Source organism: Cyphomyrmex costatus, unplaced genomic scaffold (assembly GCF_001594065.2).
Source record: "Cyphomyrmex costatus isolate MS0001 unplaced genomic scaffold, Ccosl1.0 scaffold102, whole genome shotgun sequence".
NCBI lineage: Eukaryota > Metazoa > Arthropoda > Insecta > Hymenoptera > Formicidae > Cyphomyrmex > Cyphomyrmex costatus.
In genome coordinates this window covers 657,888-680,725 of record NW_017274977.1, presented here as the reverse complement: position 1 = coordinate 680,725, position 22,838 = coordinate 657,888, and the positions used below count along the sequence as shown (strand labels likewise).

General features: G+C 37.7%; 1 protein-coding gene across 1 annotated transcript in view; it reads right to left on the bottom strand.

Moving 5' to 3' along the window:
* Positions 1-1,305: 1,305 nt before the first annotated feature.
* Fas1 (fasciclin 1 Fas1 domain-containing) overlaps positions 1,306-22,838 on the bottom strand; it is a 107,609-nt gene continuing 86,076 nt past the window's right edge. Inside the window, exons 11-14 of the mRNA XM_018539481.1 lie at positions 10,982-11,196; positions 8,080-8,242; positions 6,502-6,643; positions 1,306-1,662 (exon numbers count right to left, since the gene is read on the bottom strand). Of these exons, the coding sequence (XP_018394983.1) occupies positions 1,472-1,662; positions 6,502-6,643; positions 8,080-8,242; positions 10,982-11,196 (711 nt within the window). The 3' untranslated portion in view covers positions 1,306-1,471. The remainder of the gene's footprint in view (positions 1,663-6,501; positions 6,644-8,079; positions 8,243-10,981; positions 11,197-22,838) is intronic.

The following is a 22,838-nucleotide window of genomic DNA, read 5'->3' as shown; positions in this document are numbered from 1 at the left end:
TGAACTGTGCAAGAAAAGTTCAGCTGAAGAGAACAATCTTGTCTATTAGGAGTTCGAGGATCCGTGGATCCCGCTCGAAAAGTCGAAAAAGAGAAAATCCACATATCTACGGATTTAAGGATCAACAGGCGTCCTGAGATTTGATAGAAATCCGACTGTCCCGTTCTCCGAGAGGATCCATGGATGCCAAAGAGAATACGTAGAATCCTGAAATTGATGAATTTCGAAATAGTAAGATTCGGGATGGATCTCTTTATTCCGAAAATGCTTACTTATTCGGAGTGATCGATATTGCGTCTCGACGTTATTACTGTCGTTGATTGAAACGGGTGATCAGCATCGCGTCTAGCTTTATTACCGTTGTCGCTTTGGAGGGAAAGGATTTCTGACTTTATGTTCACGATTGTATAAAATCGTACTTGTCGTATATAAAACCGTAGAATTCCGCGAGGAAATGGCGAAATCTTGTTCTAAGAGTCGTGTGGAACGTTTTGATACGTCATTAAGTTCCTATTAATTCTACAGAATGGCGCGTAAGATATGCAATTAAATCGCATAATTATCGCTCGTCTTATTCACACATGTAAAATCACAATTTTTCTCTCAAGGTTTGTTAAGACGCGAACTTAAATTTTTGTCAATATGATTCCGTAGATAATAATGGAAATAACGATCGATAGTTAAAACGCGATTTTATTTGCATATCTGCGTCGTTCGCTGACAGTCGCATGATCTTACAAGATGCGATTTCATCGTTGCCTTGATACTCGAAGTAGGTTCCTCGAAATCTCTACCTCTCCTCTGCCTCTTCACGCCCCTCCGTCACGCAATAAATTTATTTAGATTACTTGGTACGTGATTAACCATTTATTTGGTACGATTAACGCTTCTAACCCGTAAAATTGTCCCGCTATGTCCACGGACGATTACTCAATAAATAATAGGCTATCCTGGCATTCTGAGGCCGTGCGATCGTGAGTGCTCGATCGTCCTCGCGTCGTTCCCTCGGCGAGAGCTTCCTTCGTGCCTCCGTACGATCGCTATAAAGTAACCGATCGGACACTTTTCTTCCAGCCCCCCTCCCCCCCCCCCCTCCCTCCCCTTCACGTTCACGTTAGCAGATTGGCGATCTTGTTAGAGCCACGTACGTGAACGAATCCTTGGATCTCCGGATGCCGCGAATCCCCGTCGATTCTCGGATCGTTTAAGTCCCATGGATCTCTGATCTCGCGGATTCTCGGTCACCACCGGATCTTCGGATTCCCAACTTTTCCCTGCCCACCCCTTTTCCCCTTCATTTCCCCGTGCACAATAAATGTTCTTTCGGATCGAACGGGTCGATCGACCGTGCCTACCCGCGTTGCGTCGTCGTTGTCGCCGCCGCTCGAGGACGATAGGAGACGGCCCCCAAGGAGAATTCCTATAGACGCACCTGCCGCAGATACGAGACGATGCGACGCGATGAGGGTTTTTACAGGTGCCACTTGGCTATCAGTATCATGATTAGATGAGGCGTCAAGGTGGCCAGCGAAGCGCCGCCCGTCACCCGGACGTCGCTATCCTTGAGGAACACAGAGTCGATCACGTGGATGATGCCGTTGGTGCATTCGACGTCCGGACGGATAATGCGGACCTTCTTGCCCTCCCATTCCACTTGGTAGCCTGAAAAAGAGAGAAACTTGACGATGATCTTTGAACGAGGATCGAGGAAACCGCGTGATGCGTAAGTGAAGCGGTACTGCGATGCAGAATACAAAGCTCTCTCCCGCCGAATCTCGAATGAAAATTCGATGATGGGAGAATAGTCTAGAGATCCCAAAATAAACGTCGTGAGATGCTAAAAAGAAAAATCGATGGATTAAAAATAAAATAGAGAGAATCAACTTTCTAATAACGTTCGATGAACTAAATTCAGCGATAATATCTAGTGAGAAACACAAACGACGCCATATGACCGCAAATAAAATTTCCATTTGACGTGCACCGAAAAAAGAGTTTGCTAACAGCTACCACATACGTTGAGTGACATAATTTCAACGAAATGTTCGGTTAATATAATCAAAAGTAATTTTATTTTTCTGAATATTTAGGAAAGCACAATTATTTTTGGTTATATTAACTAAATATTTGGTTGAAACTGTTTTACGACGTTTACAATATGCGGGGTAAATTTGGTGTAAGAAGTAAGAGTATGAAATTGCCATACACAGTCGATCACAGATCTCACATTCGATTGTGATTGGTTTCAATTTCTTATTCTTACTTCTTATCCAAGCTTACTTCGTAGACGTGTTCCACTCAATATTTAGCTATTATCAAACTTTTTTCAGTATGTTATCGTCGCTGTATTTCGAATACGAAAGTAACACTTGTTCTTCCAACACTACCTTTCACGTTTAAGCATGTCTTCGCCTCGCTTAACGAAGGGGTCTACCGATCTCAATCTTTTTCTCGCTCTCCTCCGGTACCCTTTCGCAAGATTGTAAAACAGAGCGGTAAAAGCGACGGTCGCGAGCTTGGGAAACGCCTCGGAAATTTGCTCATAGGCGAGAGCGAATAACCGAGCGAGCACGTAGCAATTAGCGCCGCGGGTAATCAAGGAATTTGCATTTAAATGGTGGTCGAAAGGTGCATAATAAATCGCCCTGCGGTTCCGGCACATAATGGGGCGCGCATTCGTTTCCGGCTTCCGCGTTCGAGAGGTGCTCGAGAGGCGACATATTTTTCGCGAAACGACGAGTCACTGGCGAGTTTCATTTTCGATAACGCGGAAAAATCCCAGCGCGCGGTGGCCAGATATTCATCATACTTTGGCGTCAAAACGCGAGAACGTGAAAGGGACTGTTTAGGGGATGGGGGTTGCGTTGCATCCGTTTGAGAATTTCCTGGACTTTACGCGACGCGACGGAAGTTGGACTCGCCGCATCTCGCCGCGGTAACATATACGGAAACGAAGTCCTCTTTTGAGTAGTTTATTTGTGTTGAACTTGCGCGAAAAATACGTACCGTACAGAAAGATGATTTTGCTAAATTATCTAAAAATTTAAACATAAATCTGATTTAAATACGAGTCTCTCTGATCTGGCTGAAAAGAAACCGATGAAATGAAATTTGAGTTGAAAGGTGAAATTAACTCTTTCTTTGCTCTTAACATCTCCAGCTACAGTTTTCATCGAAAAACTGAAAATAATCACGTTGGATCATCAAAATAATTATAAGAAACTGAAATCTATACCTGGTGAAAAAATTTCATTGAAATTATTTCACGGTTGGAAACAGTTTACAGCAAAATTTCAGGGTGTTAGAAAAATTTCAGTTTCCTAACAATTTTTCAGTATATTAGCTGAAAAATTCACTTTCAGTGAATATTCAGTAAATTTTCAAGAATTTCACTAAAATGTTCCAAAAAATGGAATTTCAGCGAAATTTTTTTTACTAAGAAATGAGCAATGCTATAAAAAATTTTGATATTTTAGTATAATCAGTTTTTGAGCGACCTACATAATTATTTTGATAATTCCATAAATTATTTTCATCTACTTATAAAAATTGTGTAGAGATATATTTCAACAAAACAGATTAATACATAATAACAACCGATTGTTACGCGTTATTTGTTATCTGAATTGTTTCTAAGAGTTTCCAATTGAAATCAAGCGAAATATTACAAACACTTTTACATTTCGATCGTTTCGATTAGTAGATGGCTTCATTAATATTCGCAGGGTGCCATTTTGTTTCTCCCGTAGGTGAATTTGTCGAAACAACACGCAGTCGAATCACCGGGAAAGTAATTAGTATCGACCCCCGCATAACAAATTACTGTCGCTTTAATGTTAATACAATGGCGGGCAGCTGGCTTTCGACCGCTTATTGTGTAGAACGCGGCTAGATATTAAGGGATTAATATCTCCATACACATACGTATGTATAGATTAAACGATGCGAATCATTTTCTCTTTTATGGGACAGCAGATCGAGTAGAATTTTATCGCCCTCGCGCTACCGGATGATTCCCTCCGTAAGATTCCGTGCATTCTTCCAAGTTCCTTACCCTTATTACCACGTGTCGCACGTTCACGCACGCAAAGGTCGTACGGTAAATAGTAATCGCGAAACGGGGTGGGGAAGCGGTTCCTCGTTTTCGTTGCGACAAAGGTAATGATATCCTATTGCCGTTGTTGTCGCAATTAATTTACGCGCAACAATGGCGTTCTGCTCGTCGTAATTAATTCCGCCGTTCACAATGAGTATTGTTGCTCTCGCTTATCTCGATTCAGTGACTTTGGACTCCGCGCTAAGTTCCCCTGGGGTCCCGCTTGCGACTGTAACGAAAATTGCGGCGTGAATGCGTGATTCCCGCAGGATTGAGAGTCCCGGTTCTAAATTGATCGCGAAAATCGGGACAGTTTTGATTTTCCGGTCCGGTTCATTTATGGTCTCCTGTATTATTAAACAGCGGGTTCGATCGTGGTAAGGCAGGGACTCTCAAGCGTTGCGGAAGTAACGAGGAAGACTTTTAAAACGAAAAATTCATACCAAATTTCGCAGTTCGAGGACGTCTGCAATGTACAGATGCAATGTATAATTCAACTGCGATGCAATATCCCAAATAATAGAAAATAATTAAACGAAGCTGATCGACGGCTGATCACTAATCTCCGTGCGAACGAGGTCTACGCAGTCTCTACGCGTCGAGCGAAGTTCGTTTCGTTTCAAAGGGGCATTGCTTTTTCCCCGCGTTAGATCCTTCGTATGCGTAAGCGTAAGCGTCAGCGTAAGCGCACAAGCTCGGCGTACGATCATACAGAAAACAAATTAGAATCGTTGCACGAAAGGCAGCACCCAAGGATCTAAAGATACCAAGATTTTGCGAGCGTAAGATTTTCTGGATCCGTGGATGGTTCTTGGGATGCTTAGTCCTCTCCCGTATTCTTTCACGCAGAAGAAACGTGCGCCTTATATTTAATTAAAATTACAATTTTTTCATGAAATTATCATAAAATTATAGAGTTTAACGCTGGAATGCATCTCACATTTTTTCTGCATTAACTATTTTGAGTGAAAATTCACTCACATAATTAAAAACTTTTTTACTTTCTACACTCTTTTGTCTAATTTATATTATAGATTAAAATGTAAATAAGGTATAATTGAACTAATACTATTTTAATGTTAAACAATCTTATTTACTCTTTGTTGACAAGTGACTCCATTTTTTTTAAATATCGCTTTTTATTTTATAAATTTGTTTAATTTTTTTTATGAAATTTGATCTATAGAATAATTTGATAATGCTTTATTCGAATCTGAGATCAAAAAAATAAAAAATTGAAATCATAAAGTTTGCTTTTAGGGAATTTTTAATTGCAAAATAATATCAAGTTTCAGGTTTTGCTTATTTGAAGTTTATCCGTGATACAAAAACAATATTTATTTTCAAACTGACTTTCAACTCTGATTGTGAGCCTTGTAATAACTAGATCCTCTATTATTGGAAGTTATTAATAAATTTTTAAAATTTGATATTTTTCAAACTCAATGACATCAAGAACTAAATTTTACGATGATCAGATTATTTTTTTGAAATTTGAATCCTGAGATCAGAATTGAATTCAACAAACCCCCTACTACAAACCGTTAGAACAAGGTCTTCTTTAAGTTTCTTTGTTAGAAAGCCTCTTCCATCTTCAAAGAGGTAAACATCATTTTAAGTTACCAAAATTTTAATAGAACAAGCACTCTACTAAACTCAAAAGAATTCACCCATAACAATATTCTAGAGTCAAGTGTTAAAAATACGAGATTGTCCGATATCGTTAAATCTCGCACATTCCAATTTACGCAATTTACGCATCCCAGAGTCCACGGATCCGGCAATTAGAAAACGAACTTCGCTGAGGCGGGAGTTACGCACGAGTTTCATTCTCCCGCGCGCACAGACACGTAACACGGCATGTACGCGCGAGTGCAGCGTAACGCAGTGCGTAAGACGGGTGCACTCCTTCGGTAGTCGCAATCCGTAATTGTGCTGCTCGTACAAAGTGAAAGCGCTCGTGTCGTCGCTCATTGGCGACGTTTAAACACACTTAGCTCACTCACCGGATGTCTCTGGACGGATTGCATTTTCGTCTTGCCTCTCATCTACATGTAATCAGACAGCACCAGGTTTGAGAGTGTCGGTGACAGGCGTGGGGACGCGGCATCTCCCGTGACGGTTCCGCGTCTCGCTCGCGCGTAAGTCGCGAGACAAGATAACTGGGCTATCGCTCTAGATAGCTAATGTTTGTAAGGAAGGAAACGCGTTTGTGTCACCGAGGAAACTGTCCCTATGCTTCTCTAACGTATCCCGAATTCGCGCGTCTAGATTACGCTCGCGCGAATACGAGACTTCGCGCTGTTTTCCGTGTCAGACGAGTGAAATTTTCGCGAAACGTTCGAAACTGCCGATGCTGACATTAAGGTGCGACAGACGTATCGTTTTGAAACTTGTCTACTCACTTTCGCTCTGCTCCTTGATGCGAAGCTTTAGAATGTCTCTAGCCGCTGGGAGGTAGATGGTGTCGTTGCTCATCTCTTTGAGCTTCGCCATCGTGTACGCCTGATCCGCTATTACAAGGTGTCGCTCCAATATCTGCTTCGTCTGTAAACGCATTATATATACTTTTGCAGTTGGACGCACATTGAGATTTTTCTTGACGGTCGACTCCTCGTGCTATCGTACATTCGAGAGAATAATATTGGGTCGGAGGAAAAGTTCTACGGATTTTTGTTAGCTCAAATTATATATACAATATCTCTTCGTAAAAAATGAATAAAATTTAGATTTAAAAAAGGATTTTAAAGCTTGAAATTTGTACCTTTGAAAGGTTACTATATTTTTTGAGTTTCTGTGAATTTGGTAATTTTTACATATAATAAACTATGAGCTGAAAAAGATAAAGAATTTTCTTTTCACTTTGTGGGTCTTTCACGTGCTCGAAAAAAATTTGAGAAAATTTTTGACTATCTATCGTGAAAGCTTAAAGTTTTCCCTACAAAATCGTTTTTTAGAAATGTTCCTATGATTTTCTTGAGTCATTCGCAAGTTAAGTAACGGAGCATTCTGATTTTGATTGCTCACAACTCCGTTAAAAATTATTGTACCGCAATTAAAAAATCAGAGTCTTAAAGCTGAAACTTTGTTCTATTGAATGGCAGAATTGTTCATTTTTTAAATGAGCAATTTTAACTTTGAGCTAACAAAAATCTGCAGAACTTTTCCTCCGACCTAATAAAAATCTAAAGGTACTAAAATCTGTGCCATAAGGAAAAAGCGGCTTTAATCAAATTGGTTAAAGCTACGATATTTTGTAGATGATAAAATAACATTAAGTTTTCAGTTTTGCTAATCGAAAGTCTTCATAAACATAACCATAATCAAAGAATGGATATTATAGATTTGCCGTAATGTTTTATATTTTGTGAAAGTTGTTATTTCTTGTTATCAAATCGAATTGAAAAAAGTACCTTCATCTACTATTTATTTTTAGTAGATAACCTTAATACTTTTTAGAATAATGAGATAAATCTCAAGTGATGCGAAGAAAACAAACAATTGCTTTTTACAAAAATTATGCAATTTGCAATATGCAACTACATATTTTTTTTAAAACAACGATGTGTTTTTTTACACTAATTGATTCATCTTATTATTTTGTGTATAAAAGTATTAAGGTATAATTACCAAAAAATAAATAGTTTAGTAGATAAAAGTATTTTTAAATTCAATTAGAAAATAATAACTTTCAAATGGTGTTACAATAAAATCTGGCTATTATTGATGGTAGTGTCTATGAAGGCTTTTGTACATTGAAATATTAGGATTCCAGTCAATTTGACTAAACCACTTTTTCCATATGTGCGATTACAGTATAGGGTCCTTTTGTCTGTGACCTCGAAGACTCGAAAGGTACAATCATTTAAAAATTTAAAGATCCAACGAGACAAGAAGATTAAGAGATGCACAGCTCTGACGGGAATAATCTTGAATATAAAAGTTTAAGATGCAGTACGCGCGCATCTAGGAAGTTTACTCACGTGATAACTGAACTCGGGCATGAAGAGCTTCTTAGTAGTTGATGGATAGTTATTCTCCGCGTCTTTCCAGGCGTAATCATATGGAACGAAGTACGTGAATCGCTTCGTCGTATCGTTCAACTGATCATTGAATCCACGTCGTTGACCCAGTAAATAGGTCGAGCTGAAAAAGACAGGGAGAAATATCGGCGATCAATTTCGTGTCGATGAAACGTCGATATGATTTCGGTATTTTAAGGATCAAGATTGTAAGTAACGTCTCTCATAATGTGCTTCATCCGCGTTGCTTAAATCGTTTTAATTGAATCAGGAGCGTGCGAGTTAAACACAGCGCGAAAATTTTTTAGTTGCGGGGGATTGCGGGAGTAGACTGTGGTAACAACGCGATGTTTACTCTATTCTCGCTTCTCCGGGAGCTCTCACCTTCCCGCTGCCTCTTACGGGATTTAATCCGCCCTCTACCACGGGAGTTGATCTCTCCGCTCTTTATAAAGCCGCCGAGCCCGCCCGTCGTATCTCCCGACGCTGCGGAGAACTCCACGCAAGACCCGTCCACGGGTTATCAATTATAATTTTAAATTAGGAGATAATCCGCAGCTTTCTTCGCGCGGAAAGCCGCCGACAGTATGATGAGGCACGATTGTTGGCCGGTTATTTGGATCAGCGTACATAAACAATCTTCTATCAAAAAACCCTCAGTTGTTGTATCTCACAAGAATCCTGTCACAGTCGGTTTGGTACCGATTCGATTTTTCTTTAAATGTGTTGCTAAATGGAAAAATTTTAAAGACACATATTTTTTATATCGACTAAATTTGAGATTTAAAGGGTGAAACAACTCCATTTACAAACTTAATGGGGATAGAGATATTTTTTAAATGTCAGATTTGTTAAAAATCTAAATGTGTACACGGTATATAAAAACTATAAAAGTTTTGTCTGAAACAATTTTTTTATATATCTCACTGTTTCGTTGACAATTGATTCGAATCAAATGTAAGCGTTAGCTTTTAAGGATTATTTCACTCTTTAAATCTTAAATTTAATCGATCGATATAAAAAACACGTGACCAGTAAAAAAACATTAGTATTGGAAACAGCTCAAATCTTTGTTAAAACCTTGTGTTAAATTTTTTATATATTTTTGTTTTTTAATATATTTTTGTTTAATATCTCTTTTAATATATTTTCAGCGTTAATTTAAAACAATATGATTATATTATTTAAATAGTTTGTGTTAAATTAATATTCAACATTTCTTAGTGTTAAAATATGCAATTTATAAATAAATGAACGAATAATAAATAATGTATTTTACAGTGTAAATTCTAGTATGAATAGCTAAAATATATGTATTAATGTAACATATCACGAATGTTAGTTTTACTGAATAAAATGCTTCCATTTGTTTACAAACTGTGTTAGTATCACCTTTTTGTGTTTTTCCCTTTAAATAATATTTGCGTTACTTTTTAATATATTCATCTTGTATTATATTAACACATAAATTTGAATGGTCCATTTGGAACACGTGAAATGTGTCTAAGTTAACGTGAATTTTTCAACGGTGTCTTTTGTATTTAACATCTTCCAAAAGGAGAATCGAATCAGTTCTGGATAATTATAACTGGACTCTTGTTAAGCCTCATTCTAGGCTCTAAATGCGCGGATCGTTAGATTCTATAAGAGTCATTCTATCTGCGTCAATAAATCTGTTAATTATTAGAAAATCGTGAATTCATTCATCTATGAATGGCTTTAGGACGTGCACTTTTTTGGATTCCATAGGCTCTACAAATTTCGATACCTCGATGCTTTAATCTCGCGGTCTAATCGTTTCCGGAAGTTCACGAATCTCGAGATTCTCCTAATCTTCCAGATTCGAGGATAGCCAAAGTTAAACGGGGCGAGTCTAGATGCGCCGAGAGTTCGTACTCCGAGCCCGGTATGCTCTAGCCGGGTAATCTCGCCGAGTGAGTTTATTTGCTTTTTGCGCGGCGCTTCGAGTGTCGACCGTTAAATTGGACAAGGAGGCAATATCGGCGCGTGGAGGGACACGCCCGGCTACGAATTTAATAGGTACGACGTGGTGCCCTGCGGAACTGTACAATTCCAGGGGTAAGACTTCTGCACGGTTATAGTTTTTTACGTCGACGGGACAGGCGGGGTCGACGGGGCCGCGGTAATTGGAATGGGGATTTGTTGCGTTATTTTAATTAAATTCGAACGAGAGCGAGGAGAGGAAGCGGAGGGAGCGAGACACAGGGGAGGGGGGGGGTGTGGTGGGCGAGTCGTGCGGAAGAAAGGTTCGCGTCGGAGTCACGCGCGGATAAGATTCTCTTTCAGGAATGGATAAGGCGTGTAGCGGTGATGGTGCGTCTTGCGAAGATCGTATCTACACGTGGGTGGAGGCCAGCGCACGTGTTCGCGTGACCGACCCACGTGTATCCAAGGACGTGTGCAGCAGTCGTATTCGCAATTACCGAGATAGAGATATTTTTCTCGCGAGGGACGAATCGTCCGGTATATCATTTCGTCGTGTACGAACAGAAAATCGAAATCCTGTATTTTATTCTCCCGTGGAAGGAGGAGAATACGAAATGGAGTGGAAATTCCGGACGCCTCGGCGCAACGATTTACATAATTCCTGTTCACATTACTCTGGAACGTAAAATTAAAGATTTAAATACAACGAAAACGTGAACTCTTCTCGTAAAATTAAACGGAATTGCAAGTGGACTCTATCGGATAATGGATGTCTTTTACGCGCCCGTCTGCTTTTCGTGTTTTTTAAAATGCCACTAGCGCGACGCTCGAGATCTTTCATAAAACCAGAGAGTCGATGATCCGAGTCGCTTTGCATAAAGATGAATAAAGATGAGGTAGAAGGTAAGGGACTCACTTGAGCATCGGATCAGTCCTGAGTTTGTCGAGCACGGTGGTGTAGGGCACCCCGAGAAGCCTGTCGATTATGTGGATAATCCCGTTGGTGGCGGCGATGTTGGCGGTGATGATGGTGGCGTTCACGCCACCGCCTTCCACAGTGACAGTCTGGTTCTCCTTCGGTCCCTGCACCACGTTGAAGTAGAGCTTCTTCTTATCAGCTCCGGTCATCACCTGCAAGAATCCGAGCGAAACTCTATGAACGAAATGTTCGCGGTACTTTTATAAGAATTGTATCGTATATCGAAACTGCGTTGAAGAGCAATGAAAGAGAGATAGACAGGCAGATAGGTAGATAGACGAAGGCATTTATTAATACTGTAGGACAAGTCTTCTAAGAACAAACAATAAGCAATAAAAAGAGGAATAAAAGTGTAAAAAAAGAGAATAAAAACACTGTAAAAAGTGCTAACATTTTTACATTTTGAAACATTTTTATAAAATAATCGTTTAATGATAAAAGATAGTTCGATTTTAAACGTTTTAGTGTTTTAAATCCAAACACGTAGTGTTTTGTTTATTGAAAAAGTTTAAAATTTTAAAACATCTTTAACTGTTTAAAAAACAGAGACATGAATATTTTAATATCTTAAAATTAAATACTTCTTTTTTTTTTTTAGTGAAGAAAGTAAAATGGTATCAAAATAATAATGTAAAATAATACAAGATAAAGAACAAAAATGCAGAAATAAAAATAATAAAGATAAAAAATGTGAACAAAGAATTGAAAATATAGTTGAAAAATTGATAAGTGTCAGTTTTTTCCACCAATGTAAACTAATCTTAATCTCGGTTGAACTCAAACCTTTTTGTAATTTTTAGAACTAAAAAAATCAAGAGTAAATTAAACCGAGGTTAGAATTAATCTATATTAACAGAAATGATCAAAATAAGGAAAGATAAGAGAGGACAGGTAAAAAGAAAAGCTAAGAAAAAAAAGAAAAAAAATAAAAGAAAAGCTAAAAGGTAAGCTTTCTTCCAGGGTTGCCACAAATTTGCAATCATAAAATCCTCTAACATTTTCCTGATTTACTGACGGAATTTTGACATTTTCCCTGACACAGAATCATTCATACTTTGCAATGTTCCTCAGTCTTCTCAAGAATTGTACACAAATGGAGGTTTTTATATTCGGAAATCGACTTCCAAAAAAAAAAGGGTTGTCAAGAAAGATGATGGCAAAGCGTACAGCCAGACGAAGTATAGCTGAAAGTGTTAGAATTTCCCTGACAAGTGTGCTAAATCCCTGATTTTTCCTGACTTGTGGCAACTCTGTCTTCGCGCACAAAAAAAGATGCACACACAAGGAAGATGCCAGATACTGTACAGTGAGTGCAAGTCGAAGGCACATGGTTGGCTCTCATCGCTCAAATCGGACTGCCTTAATGAATAATTCGCCTAATAAAGATTTTAATTTATGTAATCTTGACAAATTGTACAATTAAAACAAAGACACTTCACGTGAACATAAAGCAAGCCGTAACGCGGAAATTCGAGCGTAGAGATTCGTTCGAGAGGATCCTTGTACCTGTAACGTTTTCGAAGAATTGCATATAAGTTGATTTTGTGCCCAAACAGGAGCCATCATACAGAGTACACATTTAGATTCGTAGAGAGGAATCGAGAATTAAAAGTTATGTGCGTTTCTCCGTATATAGAGGTAGGCTGAAGAAGCGAAGTTTGAGACGCCAGGCAATTAGAAGTATAAAGTTCCGTATGGAGTTTCGTGCACGCGATCACAGTAGAAGGGGACACGCTAATAAATATCGATGAGGGAGTCAGGAATCCACGACGAGAAAAGTCTGCAAAGGTCAGCAAGTCATGCCTCAGGTTAGATTTTTACATTTTGCGTTCATTACGTTGCCACGTTATTTTTAATTATCTTCGTTTGATGGAACGATTTCCTATAATCGTTGCAGGACAAAGCCCACGAACCAAAGTTACGCCTTTGAAGCTCATGTGAAAAATGATACGATCCGCGCTTTGTGAAAATAAACGTGTTTATTATACTGCAATTACGGCGTCAAAGGGAAGCCATCAGCGCGACAATCTTCGGATGAAAATCGCGCGATCGCGAGACCCGAAACGTTCCCTGGAGCACTTCCGAGTCCGCTTTCTTGGGCGGACACGTAATTTGATCTTAAAAGACAGCCGCGACGGGATTCTAGGCGGTGGCGACGCGACGGCGAGGCGAAAGGAATCCCTTTCGATCCACTGGATTATCCGGACGATGCGGCGTACGTCGTGCTTCAGCCGGCAGTGCGAGTCTTTAACTTGCAAATATCGTCCGGATTGCAAATCGACACCCTCCCTTCCGACTTGTCCTCCTCGTTTCCCCTTGGCCTTTGCCCACGTCTCTGTCTCTCTCTCTCTTCTCATTCGCTCCTCAGTCGTTGATGTCGGGATGGAAAAGCTTGGTATGGAGAACGCCAAGAGGCAACGATCCCTTTTCCGGCTGATCCAGCTCTCATGAATTTCCCGGTGTGCACTCAGAGCCACTTCCGGTTACTTTCCTGACGTTCATCCGTGCTAGAGATCCACCGTTGAGAAACCGGTAAAACTGAGATGTACGGGGTATTTAAAATAGAAGAGGTAACCGGAAGTACGTTTTTGAAATTAGAGTGAGCGAATTGGGAGTTACTATTTGTGCATAAGGAGTCTTACACTGTTAGATATTAAAGGAGCACTATGGTAATCCAAGCCTTGAGTTAAATAACGTTTTATTATTTTTAACTTCTAAAATTTAAATCAATCCATTTTTGTCATTAGTTTCATAATAAATAACATCTATATTAATGTGCGCACACACTTATTAAATAATAAACTAAATTTAGATCTAATTTAATACATTTTTTTAAGTTGGGGAAGTTGCCTATATCGTACTAACGTTTAAACAAAATTATAACAAAAGTACCGAAGAAATCAGAATATTTCTGTACTTACATTAAACTTTGATTCATTGGCAATAAAACAAAACGATATTTTTGCGAAAATAGACATGAAATTATTGTTTAAATTAGATTTTAAAAAAAAAAGTAACTTTCGGGAGGATTTGGAGACCAGGTCGTTAAATTGTATCACTTTTGGTTCCTGAATCGTATTTTAATCTAACAAATAAACTGATTTATTGTCATTTTGACATTAAAATAACATGTTTAATTTAATCAAAATTACGGTAATTAGCGTCATTTTTTTTCCTGGGAAAATAAACAAAAAATAATTTTAAAACTCATTTATTAATAAATTTATTTTTAATTTCAAACTGAGTATACATATTTAAGTAGATACAATAAAAAAAACTTTTCTATTATAAAAACAAAAATTAGACTGTTTTTTAAACTCATTTACATAAGAAAACAAAGTAAAAAGCAAACTTAAATTGATTTAAGCTATCATTGCACTATATTTCAGAATATTAAAATCTCAAATATTTTGAAAAAATAAATTTTGGAAATAAAATCAATTATGGATTTTTCCATTACAATAGAAAGACTCAATAGAAAAAGCGACAAGTACGATTTATCCAATTCCCTCTATTTTTACAAATTTGCCAATAGCAACATAACTTATAAATATTTTGCTAATTTGATGCTATACTCGAAAATAGATCAATTATAGTCTTGAAGGATATTATAATTCAATTATCCATCTTGTATTGATAATATCTTATGTTAGATAAATTGTACCAAAACTTAGATCAGACACCGAATAAATCAATCTTGAATGTCACTCATAAACAGACGACTCGAAGATAAAATAAAAATAATAGTTCTTAACCCATATTATCAGCGTCACATCAGTATTTAAAAAAAATGTTTCGTTTAAAAAATACAATGGAGGTACTATTTAACCGTCAGTATGACTTAGTCAACTCCACCCTAAATTATATTTAACTCGATTGTTTTAATTAAATTAATGACATATTTAGGACATATAGAAATGATAAAAAATAACTCAAATTGGATATAATTTGACATAATTTAATTTAACAATATAAGGATTTAAGCTTAGATAATGACATATTTAGCTAACGGAGATTTTTAGTTAGTCATTTAATTATAAGATATGGATAAATGTATGAAATTGAGAGGAATTATAAAATTCGTTTCTTATGCATGATAGCTAATAATAAATTCGATTCTGCTCTATAAAGAGAAATATCTTTAAATTCTGCGAGCTCTGAGAGTTGTGTCCTTACATGTTACCATTGCTGTAACTTGGAAGCGACCGTAAAAAAATTTCTGGATCCTCGCAAAGATAAATTTCGACAAAAATATCGCCAGAGAGAATATATCGTGTTATTTCTCAATTAAAAATTCTGTTGGCTTATTAAGATTCTGGTGGCACAAATGTAACATGCATTAAAATTTCGTTTATAAATTTACCTCGCCGTTTTGGTAGAAATGCTATGCCATGAATGAATAAAATGTTTTGCTGTATATGACTGATTTTAGCTTTTTAAGCTGCTTTCCGCTTTAAGGTAATTTCATCGAGGCGTAAGAATGGAACTTTTAAGCATTCATGCGATCGTTCTTGATAAGCGCTTACCACTTTCGATACACCTACGCAATTAGTTTTTTATCCGCGGCCGTTCGACCTTTCGATGCTCGCTGTTATCAATTACTGCACATAAAACTACGGCGGAACTTTTATTTGTGTGGGGAATGGTATCGAATAAATTAATTACGAATGTAAGGTCATAACGAAATAAATCGTGCTACTGAAGGTAAAAAAACAAAAGTGAATGAGAGATTGAAATTGATTTATCTATCTCTTTTTAGACTCTGTCTGAAATCCACGCGAAATTTATACATATATACATTTTATCAATATCGAGGGATAAAAAAGTCATCTTTGCGAGCCAGACTTATTAGGTAACCTGATTTAATCGAACTGCTCGCGTAATTAAAACATCAACTCTGTGACAAACATTCAAAGAATTTTATTATAGAAAGCGCAAGCATTCATATTTAGAACGAAATAAAAATCTAGAGAGAGAGAATTAGACTTCTGTAATAATATTTTAAGTAATATCCCCGAAATTAAACTACTTACTTAAACCGATATTTCAGGTAAAGTTACAGACCTCGTCTTATCGAGGAAGAAGAGACAGAGGGAGGAGGTAACGTTTGAACTGATGAACTTTAAATAACGCATACCTAAAATATGAACGTGAAACGGGAGAAACGTAAGTGGGGAGGGACAGAGGAGAGTACTTTCGCGGCGGTATCGCGAATAAAATTGAATTTTACGTTGCGGTCCAACCCGACACGTTTCGCGGCACCTTCTCTGCCGGGAGTGCTTTATCATTTCATCAGCGTACGAGTGGCTCTTCCGAGGCGTGGCAGCACGAAGCATGAAAGCGGTGTAAAACATATCTCAGCGATAAATTAGTGCGCGGCCATACGGGTGCGTGCAGTATTTAATGCAAATCGGACCGAATAAAAAAAGAGGAAAGAATGTAAAAAAAAAAAAAGATAGCACCGAAAGAAATGTACGTAATGTCTGGCGCGACGCGTAAAAGCCATCGTGCGTGAGTACGTGCGTGCGTGCGTGCAAAGCATATTTTTCCGTGGGGTTACTTGCTTATCATAACTCTCCAGGAGTTATTAATTATTTTCCTTTTCAGCCCCTTTCTGGCACGGCTTAATGCAAATTGGTCTTGTCGTGAGTGGAAAGAACTATATCCTTCGTTTCTTGGCACGTACTCAAAGAAAAATATAGTGGAAACAATTATAAAGATGTCAGCACGTGATAGCTACACAGGTTTTATATGTAGAATTAACGTGCATAATTGAATAAAATGTTTTATGGCTGCAATAACTGTATTAATTTTATTATACACAAAACTAGTATAGTTGTCACCTTTATAGTTGCCACTACTACGTTTTTTTCTGACAAGAGGAATACCAGATAGGATTCTCTTCGATTTATAGCTTAAGTATTTGCGAGAAAACGCAATCAAAATTCTCTTGTTGGTAATGTAAAATTTTTCAACGCGTTTTCCTCACTACAGCTTAAAAAGAGCATATTATAATTTTGATATAAATTAGTGAGAGAGCTGAACTTACTACATAAAAACCATAAAATTGTACATGCTGTCTAATGTATGTACACGTTGCAAAATTCTGCACTCACAAGGAGAATATCAGACGGGTCTCGATTTTCCTAAATTTTATGTATCCCAGCAAACAAGCTGATGTTACTTATAGTAATAGTAATTTTGACATCAAGATGACGACAATGACATCAGTTAGTTTGCTGAGATGTAAAATTTATAGGAGAATAGAAAGGGATCGTGTCTGATATTCTCCTTGTGAGTGCAGAAGTTCGCAACGTACATTAGACAGCGTGTACATTTTTATGATTTTTAATCGTTCTTACGTCGTGGAAGTTTCGATGAATTCAAGGGAAATTCGCTGTCGAAATTGAACGGGACGGAGGCAAAGGGAAGGTTTTGAAACGTCCTAATCAACGGGCGGTCACGCGGCGGCAGCCATGCGAAAATGTCACGCCGCGCAGGTACCATCGCGTTGTTTCCGATTAAGAGCGATTTACCCTTTGTTTACCATGATTAATATATACACCGTTGCGTAGTGCATGAGGCTCTGTAGAGTCAATATTGGTACGCAACGTCCGTGCAGTACGTGCGGCGCAGTAAATAACGGCGATATTACCGATCGATGCGCCGTATAACTACCAGCAATTAGCGAATCGGCATTAGCGCACCTGTTCGTTGCGCTCGCGCGCACGCTTTTATGATAATCCATTCGCAAATTAATTAATAACGTCGCTTCGACCCCCTGTCGCGCCGATGTTACCGCAACGATATTAAATCGCGTCCGTTTTGCTGTTTCTCATTTTCTCCGCGGAATCATATGATGAGATTTAGAATCTGATCGCAAACCGCGTCCGCCGCATGATTTTTTCAACTTCGCATGACGATTCACGTCACATGTTGATGAACCGAATGAACGAATGAATGATAACGGAGTGATCGCATCGTATTCTCCATTGCTGCCAGTCGAATGTTTATTTATACTGATCGAACGTTAATTTATTAACGAGCGGATGGAGTAATTAAAGCCAACATCCCGTATTGGTGCTGCTGAATGATTGAAGCGGCTCGATGGATATTGAAGTGTAATTAGCTGTATCGGAGATTTCGCGTAATTGCGTTCATGGCTCGGAGAGTCGACGTTGAGGACGGTATGGCGCGGTATGATCGAGATATTGGCGAATTTAGAGCACGCTAGATTTGTAATAGTGGTAATTATTAATTTTAATGTATACCGACATTCCTCACTGTGTCTCTCTTTCACACGCACACGTATATATTTTATCTGTCTCTTTCCCGCCGGCTATCGTCGAGCTCGTAAGTCACCGCTGTGCTTTTCCACGAATCCGATCCAACTGGAAAATTAATGCGGGCGCGTTACCGCGCTGAAAACGCTCGTTCCGCACGACCATTCATTGGCGCACTCCAACGGAGAAAGATCTCGATATCTGCGAACATGAAACCGCGATCGATTCGGCGAGACCGGGAATTAAGTATCGCGCTGCTTAGGAAACAAACTCTTGTGCGGCGTCTCCTATCTTCATCAATTTTTTGTGAAAAATCTGGGACTTTATTATTGAAAAATATCGTGTATACAAAAATATACTATGTACATTGGAAAAGAGTCAGATTGCACTAATTGGATATTTCTGGTGGAAAATAGACGAATCAGCATTTTCTGGTTAAATCTATATTAGAATTCTCTAGTCAAGATAACTAATTGTAAGTATCCAGAATTACAAGGTCTGTTCACGTTGCTGACACTTTTTGCACTCAGCATCTTCGTTTTTAATCAAATTATATATGGCCATCTCATTTTAAGTGCAAAACTCTTGGAGGATTTCAAGCAACGCGAACAGATTTATAATGACCAGAATTCTGATTGATATTTCAGTATATGCTGATTCGTACATCTTCAACCAGAAATCTTTTTCAGTAAAAGGGAATCTGTAATAATATACGTAATGTAAAATTCTATAATTTCTCTAACTGGTCAGTGGTTATAGCGACAATCTTATCGAAGTCTCGGTGGTCGAATGATAACGTAGAATGAAATACAGGATATCTGAATTCGAATTCCAGCTGAGAGAGAAAGAGGCGATATTTTTCTGAATAAATTGAATTACTCACAGTTCTTAAAATGCTTAGATCAAATTATTAATATTCTTTGAGATGCTTATTAGCATAAAGAATTATTAAGTTGTTTGTCAATTTGATATGTGATATTAGATACTACTCTGGTTCTATTCGATTGCGTTTCAAGATCGAAAAACATTTCGGCGCGCGGTTTAAAAATTAGATATGTACATAAATTTACTTTGAAATATTGAAGCACTAAGATTACTTTTACTGATAACAGTTTATTTTTCTCTTAATTGATTTAGTCTTGTCGATTTAACACAAATTGTAATTATACACTATATATATTATTTCATATGCGGTATTTTTCGAGAATATGGTTCCTGTTTTTACTTCATTACGTCTATATGTTTTCAGAAGATCGTCAAATATTCGAAGAAAGTTTGTTACAGACGTTTTCCCGCGAAACCCGAGTCCGTACGACGCGACGCCTTGGCGAACTTCGTTTTGTCGATTTGTGCTTAGCGAACGCGGAGCCCATTAATATTCATTGTTATTTGAAGCTCAGCTACGGAGAAACGAATTAGATTGCCTTTGCCGAGAGGGACCAACCAGGAAACGCTTCCAAAAAGGAATATCCTCTCGTGGCCGTCGCGAAGTTGTGTGTTGAAATTGAATTCTCCGCGACCATCTGGAAGTTTCGGAAACTTAACCGCGAAGAACGCGCGGGAGTTTTGAAAATAATACATATTGTATATCGGAAACGCGTATCAGCTACGGATACTGTAGACAACCGTGGAGACATGTACCACAACGACGAGAAAGCGGAGGGCGTTCCGTAGACGCCGGAAAGGAAACGCTGGAAAGCGCGCGGGACGCAACGCTGCTTTACATTTCTTTCGCTCCACGAGTTTTCCCGCAGGATATTAGACGCTACTCCGCTTCCAGGCGCTCGCAGAGCACGTTTCGTGAAATAAGAAGGTAATACTCGATTATTCTGGTTTACGGCCCGATTCCCTATTTATAACAACGATAAAAGTAGCGAGAGTTCAAGGAACTTTTGAGGAATAACGTTCGACAAGAGGGAATTCGTTACATAATATCATGGAATTTTTCACTCGGGAAATTGCGACTTAATCCTAAAATGCTATCGATATTGAGTAATGCTATTGATACGTAAATTTTATGTATAAGCAATATAATACTTTTTGTATTTAAGTTGGAAACAGTCCATTCAAATCCTTATTAAAATTATAAGCTAAATTTTTAATATATTTGAGTGTTAATTTAACATATGTGGTTATATAATGTTACTTAAAGATTTTGACATTCAACATTTCATAGTGAAAAAATAACACAATTTATGAATAAATAAATAAATAACATGAAAATAAAGTATTTCAAAACGTCAATTCTAAGATGAATGAATAAAATGGATTAATTTATTATAATACACCATAAATGTTAATTTTACTGAAAAAATACGTTTCCACGGTTTGTTTATAAACTTTCTGTACTTTATTATCATTTTTTATATTTATTTTCATACATAACATTTGTGTACCTAACATATTTATCTGATGTTAAATTAACTCCAAAGTTTGAGTGAATCGTTTGTGATATACGATTTAAATTAATTTTGACACATTTTTTTCCTACAGTGTAAGATAAACAAATAAACTAAACACTTGTCAATTTAACATAGCATAAATATTAATTTTACTAAAAAAATGTCCAGAGTCTGCTTACAAATTCTGTCGATATTACTTTTTTTTAAAAATTTTCTTTTACATAACATTTGTGTTACCTTCATCAATTTAAAAAATGACACAACGTTTTGGTTTGGTATGCTTTATATATTTATAATATGGATCAAATTTTAAAAAACTTCTTGCTTATCCTAGTTTTTTTTAGCATGACAAATTGTACAAATTTATGATCTCCTGATGACCACTGAAGGCGAAGTTAATGTTCAACGACCTCGCTCTCTTGCATATAAAATATACGTATCAATAATGTGTTTAATTAATTCAAACACGTTTTATGGAAAAGAAACATTTTGATCGAAAATTGGAAACCACTTTCATCAGAACTGGCATCGCTCTTTTATAGCATCGTATATGAATATTAGCAACGCGCATCATTATACCGATTCCGATATTTCGTTTGTTTGGAAGCTGTAAAGCGATACTGCGGGAGTTTCCATCGTGATACCATGTCGGTGTATTTTCCGACCGAACATTTGCGTGATGCAATTCGCCCATGATTCTGCCTATGCTTTCGTTTCCTCCCATTTTTTTTTTTTTTTTTCGTAAACCCGCGAGGCGCAATCAACCGGGCATGATTTTTCACCACGGATTTGCGAGACGCGTCGCACCGCGGTGGTACCCTATAAATTCGGCAGTGCGTATAGATAACAAGCAAATCTGCAAACAATGTTTCAAAGCCAATAAACTTAGCTGTAGCCATACGAGGGCGTTTTCAGGAAGGAATTTATCGGTTTTGCGCGAGAATTATCCCAACGGTCCCTCAGGGTAAATAATTCGTCTCGTAGAAAGCAGCGTGTCACGGACGTCTCTCTTTCGCTTTTATATTTTTTTATAATGTGTTCATTATAATGCATGGAGAGAATTAAATTTTATAGATCAGCAATGCTAAAACCTGCTGCACGAGTTCAACATTTATGAGATTTGCTGGTTCAATAAAAAAATTATGTCTGTAAGCAATTATCAATATGCTGATTCAGCTAATTCTTTGCTGTAATGAAAATTGCTAATTGTAACGAGTTTTCTTCATTATAGCAACAAAATTATGTCATCTTTGCAGATTTGTTAAAGTTTTGTTAAAAGTTTTGATCTACAATATTACCTAATATGTGTCGCAGCCTTTTTACAAAAAAGTTAAAATGAGCTAGCCTCTTTGCAAAAAGAACTAATTTCGTAAAAGGGCTGCGAATAACACATATTGGATTTTCATAAAAAATTACCTTTGCTATATTAATAAATTTGCTGTACTTTTACGACAAATATGATTACCTATATTCGCTAATTGTATTCAGCTATATAACTTTGTTACTTTAACATATAAAACTAATGGTTCGTATATTACGGCTGAAGATTTTCTGAATCAGTGAAGTTTTTAGTCGTTCCAACAAATCTTTCTTTTCCGTGTGGATGTCGCTAATAATGATAAAGATTAATGTATCAAATCGTGCGTGCCGACAAAGAGCAATGCTGTATGAGCGATTACACGTCTTCTGTTGATTTTTCCGACGCATTGCGATTACGGGTATTTGCCGGTTTTCCCCGATGTAATTGAGTTCTCGCGTGCGCTAACGAAACGCTCAGGCTACGCGGAAAACGCTCTACGACGCGTATGATTGATAATGCGGATAAGGACGATGCACGTGCAACTTTATCTACAGAATGTCGGTGCGAAAAAGAAAAAAACGATGATAAGCGGACGATTGAAAGATCCAAAACGCGGAAGCAATTACGAGATCAATAAAAAAAAATAGTCCTGCACTCGATCGTTTGCGCCATGATCGTCTCAAATATGGTATAAACGAGATGAGGAGGATTCGGGACGATTGCAATTTCGTCGCTGAAGGTGTTCTCGATTCTTATGAAAATAAGCGAAGGCAAAATGCGAGGGGGAAATACTATACCGGGACGGAAAG